Below are 7,168 nucleotides of genomic sequence, written 5' to 3'. Positions count from 1 at the left end.
GCACCACAGGGAAAGTGTCATTTCCCTACACTCCCGCCCACCTCACCCCCCCAAACGTGGCCGAGGACGGAAGGCCATTTCTGGATTTATTTTGTAGACGTTTAAAAGCCGCTGCACTTAGTCCGGCGGGAGCCCTCTTGGCCCTTGCCCAAAGAAAGCTACAAGAGGTCGGGAGCTCAGTGGACCCCGGCGGCCGCGACAAGTGGGGTCTTCAAGGGAGAGACCTCTCCTTCCCTGGCTGGCCGGGCCCCCTGAACCCCCGCCCCACCCCACCACCCCGTTCGGGGCTGGACACACGCACACACAGCGGGTGGGAATGGGTGAGCCTCGGGAGTGCACCCCACTCCGCCGCGTCCCTCTCCCGGGAGGCAGGAGGTGGCTGCAAGGCCGCGGGATGTGGGGGGGACGGTGAGAGGGATGCCGGCCGCCGCTCCGATTGGCTGCGCCGCCGCCCCCTCCCCGCGCCGCGCGCCCCCAGCAGTGCGCCCAGCCCGCTCCCGCCCGCAGCCTCGGAGCCGCTTCCAGGCGGGAGGACGCGCAGGGGCGGGACCGTGTCCCCGCCCCGCATCCGACCCCGCGCACGGGGATAAAACCCGGGCGGCGGCGCGCGGGAACCCCGGGTCCTGCTGGCTCCCGAGAGCCGGGAGGCGGGGCCGGGACCGACCCGCTGCCGGCGCCCCCGCCCCTCGGACCCTGCTCCGGGAGTGGGTCGCCCCGCGCCGGGACACGCGACGGCCAGGGCGCCGAGCCGGTACCTTGAGCCGAGCAATGAAGAGAGCCCGGGAGAACCCTCCGGAGCCGGCCGAGACGTTTCCTGCGCCCCGGGTGGCTGCCGCCGCCGCGGCTGCTTGAAACTCCCCAAAGTTGAGAGCCAGCGAGAGGCTGCCGCCCGCCGGGAGCAGGAGGGAAAGGAACTCGGGAAAGGCAGGAGGGACGGACAGAGACAGACAGACTCACAGACCTTCGGAAGACACCACCGTCGGCGGCCTATCCCCAGAGCCGGTGAGGCTTTTCAGCTCTGTGAGTTGTTTTCTGGAGGGGTGGCTTCCTCTGCATTTCCGTTTGTTTGTAGGATGCGTTTGTGTATTTTGTGTCTGTTGCAGGGAGTTTAAAAAAACGACGCAGGCTGCACGTTAAAAAAATACTGACTTTCTGATGTTGAGACGGTTGTATTGATAGATTGCGACCGTCAGTGTCTTTAAGCAGGAGTACCCCAGGAAAAGAAATTGCATTTAACAGTAAAAACCACCGTAGTAGGCTCCCCCAGCGTGACATACAACCTGCATTTCAAAAGTTATTGAAAAGACAGCAAGATATGACTCTTAAGGGTTAACTGGTGGTAGTTAACTTTGCTTTCTCTCCCCCCCCCCCATATTGATTGTTTACCAGGTTCACTGGTGGGAGGCTGAGCTGGTGGAAAGGCTCCAGGAAGAGACTTGGAGGCGACCATAATGTCTTTACGTTTACACACGCTGCCCACCCTGCCTGGAGTTGTCAGACGGGGCTGCAGGGAGCTGCTGTGTTTGTTGGTGATCACGGTGACCGTGAGCCGTAGCGCCTCCGGGGTGTGCCCCACTGCTTGCATCTGTGCCACGGACATCGTGAGCTGCACCAACAAAAACCTGTCCAAGGTGCCTGGGAACCTTTTCAGACTGATTAAGAGGCTGGATCTGAGCTATAACAGAATCGGGCTCCTGGATGCCGAGTGGATTCCAGTATCATTTGTTAAGCTGAACACCCTCATTATTCGTCATAACAACATCACCAGCGTAGCCACAGGCAGTTTTTCCACAACTCCAAATCTGAAGTGTCTTGACTTATCGTCCAACAAGCTAAAGACCCTGAAAAGTGCAGTGTTCCAAGAGTTAAAGGTTCTGGAAGTGCTCCTGCTTTACAACAATCACATTTCCTATCTGGATCCCTCAGCTTTTGGAGGGCTCTCCCAGTTGCAAAAACTCTACTTAAGTGGAAACTTTCTTACGCAGTTCCCCATGGATTTGTATGTTGGAAGGTTCAAGCTGGCAGAACTGATGTTTCTAGATGTTTCTTATAACCGAATCCCCTCCCTGCCAATGCACCACATTAATTTAGTACCAGGAAAACAGCTGAGAGGCATCTACCTTCATGGAAACCCATTTGTCTGTGACTGTTCCCTTTATTCATTGCTGATCTTTTGGTATCGCAGACACTTTAGCTCAGTGATGGATTTTAAGAATGATTATACCTGTCGCCTGTGGTCTGACTCCAAGCACTCCCAGCAGGTGCTTCTGCTCCAGGATAGCTTTCTGAATTGCTCGGACAGCATCATCAATGGCTCCTTCCGTGCACTTGGCTTTATTCATGAAGCTCAAGTCGGGGAAAGGCTGATTGTCCCCTGTGACAGCAAGACAAGCAATGCAAATACCGATTTCATTTGGGTCCATCCGGATAACAGGCTGCTGGAGCCCGATAAAGAGCTGGAGAACTTTCACGTGTTTCGCAATGGAAGTCTGGTCATAGAAAGTCCTCGTTTTGAGGACGCTGGAGTCTATTCCTGTATCGCCATGAACAGGCAGCGCCTCTTAAACGAGACAGTGGATGTCACCATCAACGTAAGCAATTTCACCGTAAACAAATCCCATGCCCACGAGGCATTTAACACAGCATTCACCACCCTGGCAGCCTGCGTGGCCAGTATCGTTTTGGTACTTTTGTACCTCTATCTGACGCCGTGTCCTTGCAAGTGTAAAACCAAGAGACAAAAAAATAATCTCAACCAAAGCAATGCCCATGCGTCTATTCTCAACCCCGGCCCTGCCAGCGACACCCCCGCTGACGAACGGAAGGCAGGGGCTGGGAAAAGAGTGGTGTTTTTGGAACCCCTGAAGGATACCGCTGCAGGGCAGAATGGCAAAGTCAGGCTCTTTCCCAGTGAACCAGTCATAGCTGAGGGCATCCTGAAGTCCACGAGGGTGAAATCCGACTCCGATTCGGTCAATTCTGTGTTTTCAGACACACCCTTTGTGGCGTCCGCTTAATTTTGTGCCTGTCTGTGTAGGCTGTAGTCATTTAATCACTTCGTACTTAACTTTCCTTGCAGTTTGCAGAATAAACAGGAGGACAGAAATGGTGTTGTTTTGTGTTTTGAAATGCAACCAAATGGCCTTTTTAACTGCTTACTAGGAAATGTAGTGGGGGTACTTCGGTTCCTCAGTGTGCCAGAAAAAGATGGGGCTGTTTTCCAAAGTTTAAGTTCTAGATAACAGTCTCTTAGTCTTTAACACTGCTGACCATTTCAAAGCTGGTCTGGAGGTGACCTTGTCTTTTTGTCCAGGATTCTTGAAAGAAATAATAAATTTCATGAATGGGTACTCCTTAAAAAGAGACTTTACTAACTTCTTAGGACCAAAGTTATTTTAAAGAAAAGCATCAGTGTCCTATTTTATTTTTTAAAAGATACAGAAGGAAGAGCCAAGCAGCATTTACAAAGCACAAAGGTAAAGTTAGATTTGGGAATAATTCAGCTAATTTCATCATCCGAGACTGCAAGAAACAGAATGCACTGATACAATTTGCTGGATAACACCACATCCCAAATGGTGTTAGATAAATAGTGCAATAAAGGTACATTTGTTTGACTGTCTTCTTTTCCATTCTGTACATTTCTTATCCTTACACAAAAGATCTTATTGAAAGTTGAAAGTTATCATCATTTGTTACCATAAATATGTAGGTGTCAATACCAAAATGTCTGGGTAACTTCTTAAACCTTTGTTCTAGCTAGTGTTTGTTCATAGGCTCGTGTATATGTAAACCAAATTATATGAACAATTCAATAGATCCTACTGTATTGTGCTTTGAGCATTTGAATTAATGTAAATATATGTATTCTGTGACTTGATGTTCTGTTTTATTTGGCTATTTAAAAACATAAATCTCAGATGTTTTATGTGATCAGATTGTTCTGCTCTGTCTAAAGCACCCTCTCTAGCAAGTATCTCTTCAGATTTTTTTGGAGTTACAGCATGGAGTTCATCTTTTCAGAGAAAAGCTCTAAAGTGTTCTCTCTCCAATTTATGCCTTTATTTGATGCTTTGCTCTGATATCATTATGTACTTCAGCCCCTATCCTGCAGCACACTGAGGGCCCAAGAGACCTCCTCCTTGTTCCCGACTCTGCTGCGAGGTGATCGAGTACTCCTTCTGGACCTAGACTGCCTCAGCTATAAAATGAAGATCAAGGGCAAGGGATGTTTTAGGTTCCTGCCCATGCCGGAAGTGATGATGTTTGGGTGGCCTCGGCCCCATTACAGACTTGTACGGGCTCTCGGAAACTGTCCCACCTACCAATGGACTCCAGGAGTGGGGTTAGGATAGACTAGCCTAGTACTGCATAGCCCAAAGGGACATTTTGGACCGTCAAGTTCATCTCCTTCTCTTTCTCAGGGACAAATGAAGCTCAGAGAAAATTGCAGGTTATGTAAGACCACACAGTGAATTAGTGACCAGGATGGTAGGAGAGCTCAGGTATGGGATTCTTCCTGGCAAAGACAAGGGAGTCCAAGAATGGTGGGAGTAGAGAAAGAGCCAAAGAATGAGACAAAAGAGTGGTCAGAAAGTGGCAAAGGGGAATGAGAGCTGTGTTGTCCCTGGGGCTGAGAGAGAAGATGATTTGCAAAAGCTGAAAATGGGCAACAGTGACAAAGACTCAGAGGAGATGACAAGGGAAGACTGACACACTGGTGGTTTGGGGGCAACAGTGGACATTTGGTGACAGCTCTTTAAGTGCCAAGCCAGGCTCCCAGTGGCAGGTCACCACGGGGCTGAGGAGTGAGTGAGTGAGTGGCCGGGTTCTGTACCCCCACAGAATAAGATGCAGAGACACTACTCGGTAGCTTTGAAAATTCTTTGTGGTATGGTGTGTAAAAATTGCAGCTTCTGCCTTTAAAACATAGACCTCACCAATTAAACAAGATCCTTTAGACCCAAAGCTGTTATAGGCAAACGTTTTATTCCTGTTCCTGCCATTAATTAATTAGGAAGAATTTTGTGATATGTATGATGTTGAAGTCCTCACTCTTCATGCTTGGAGAAACTCACTCAAAGATACTGTGATTTGTTGAGCTTCCCACAGCTAGTCTGGACACAAGGAAAAACTCTTGAACCACCAATGCTCTCCGGCAATGGGCAGGGCTGCCTCCGGGCCATGATTACCTTGACTTTGAGCGGGCCATACACTACTGGCAGGGAAGTTTCAGAGAGGGTATCTGAATTGTATATTTTCTGGACAGGATCTCAAGGGTCCTTCAGCCCTCAAAACCCTTGATCCTAGGAAACGACTGTTGCTTTTGGCAGAATAACATGGACAGTGCTTGGAGGAGGGAGTTTGTGGAGCTTGATCCTGGCTGGTCCTTGTACATTTCAGGTAAATGACAAGCTGAGCTGAGATCCACATTAACTATACAAAATCACAATGAAAACGAACAAACAAAATCCTGAATACTGAAAAGCAAATCTGTGTTTTGAACAAAAGTAAGATGGCATTGTGGTGAAAGCATGGAACTAAATGTTAGAATGTGGAATTCTAAGTTTTTAGGTGTATCTTTTTTTTTTTTTTGTAGCATCCTGATCACATGTATTTCAAATATAGAAACAGAACTAATTTGTACCTTAAATTTGTCCCACTCAAAAATTTTATATAATTTCCCTTCCAAGTAATAATCTGAATTATGTAACTAGGTTATTCTTTTAAAATAGTTAGTATTTTTTATTATAGAGTTGTGAGAGAAGTGGATGCACATTGGAGAAATCAAGCAAAGACCAAAGATGTGAAATTTTTCTGGACTCAGAATATTTTTTCACTAAAATTAGATGATACTAGTCTTATGGCAGTGGACTCTGTAGATAATCATTAGATAAATTTCTTAACTAATCTTAGGGGTGCCTGGTGCCCAGTTGGTTAAGTGTCTGCCTTCAGCTCCGATCATGATCCCAGGGTCCTGAAATGGTAGGGGTGGGGTAAGGGAGTGGGGCCCTTCTCAGTGAGGAATCTGCTTCTCCCTTTCCCTCTGCCCCTCTCCCCGCCTCATGCTATCTTGTGTGCATGGGCTCTCTCAAATAAATAAATAAAATCTTTAAAAAAAAAAAAGATTTATAATCTAAAAGAATGACCTAAGACATTTTCTTATTTAGAATCAACTTCTGCATTATTCCTCATTTTTGGCCTAAAGGGATGTAAATATATTTATTTTTGGCTTTAAAATCATGAATTATTTACCCAGAAAAAAAGTGGTTTAAAATTTTTCTTATTTTTCCAAACAAACATTTTCATAGATGCTTATCACAAGGGATGTAGGTGAAACTTATGGAGGTGGGAACCAGAGACAGGAAGATAAATTGTCAGTCTGGTTTCTAAAAAGACACCTGATTTGGGATTATCCTGCTAAGCACTGTTGAAACAGGAACCAGCCTAGCAGAGCTTGTGTGGCTCAGTTGGTTAAGTGGCTGCCTTTGGCTCAGGTCATGATCCTGGGGTCCTGGGATCGAGTCCAGCATCAGGTTCCTGCTACTCCCTCTTCCTCTGCCACTCCTCTTGCTTGTGTTCTTGCTCTCTCTCTGTCAAATAAGTAAGTAAGATTTTCTAAAAAAACAAAACAGGAAACAGCCTAAATATCCTCTAACATCACTGGCTTTTCCTTTGCCATAACTGCTGCTTGATTACCCTTTTGGGATATCATTTAGGGTTTACCAAATGATTTAGTAACAGGTTAGACACCAGGCTTCTTGATAGAATCACAGGGAAAAGGTAGATAAACAATGATTTTTAGCAGATATCCTCTCCACACTCCCAACCAGAGATTCTGACTGAGGACGTTTGGGGTAAGGCCCTCCCATCTATTTTTAAGACCTTTCTTCATTATTCCGATTCTTACTGTTCTGATTAAATAAATCCTAAACTGGAACCACAGCAAATATTGTGGTCAGGGCTGTGTCAAAACAGATTGTTATTACTCATTAATGGATTTATTAATAAAAGGAATTTTAGAGCTCTCTTTCAAAAAAATTCTAACGTTGGGCGCCTGGGTGGCTCAGTGGGTTAAGCCGCTGCCTTCGGCTCAGGTCATGATCTCAGGGTCCTGGGATCGAGTCCCGCATCAGGCTCTCTGCTCAGCAGGGAGCCTGCTTCCTCC

General features: G+C 47.0%; 1 protein-coding gene across 2 annotated transcripts; it reads left to right on the top strand.

Annotated features, from left to right (window-relative positions):
• Positions 1-515: 515 nt before the first annotated feature.
• Positions 516-5,787, top strand: AMIGO2 (adhesion molecule with Ig like domain 2). Of its 2 annotated transcripts, none has more exons than XM_032347979.1 (2): positions 516-1,002; positions 1,390-5,787. In XM_032347979.1, the coding sequence occupies exon 2, from the start codon at positions 1,452-1,454 to the stop codon at positions 3,015-3,017; it is 1,566 nt and encodes a 521-aa protein (XP_032203870.1). In that variant the 5' UTR covers positions 516-1,002; positions 1,390-1,451; the 3' UTR covers positions 3,018-5,787. The 2 variants fall into 2 exon arrangements, with proteins under 2 accessions (XP_032203870.1, XP_032203869.1); XM_032347978.1 differs by having other exon boundaries at positions 516-1,020.
• Positions 5,788-7,168: the final 1,381 nt, after the last annotated feature.

This window comes from Mustela erminea, chromosome 6 (genome assembly GCF_009829155.1).
Source record: "Mustela erminea isolate mMusErm1 chromosome 6, mMusErm1.Pri, whole genome shotgun sequence".
Lineage (NCBI taxonomy): Eukaryota > Metazoa > Chordata > Mammalia > Carnivora > Mustelidae > Mustela > Mustela erminea.
This window is presented reverse-complemented; position numbering and strand designations above follow the sequence as displayed.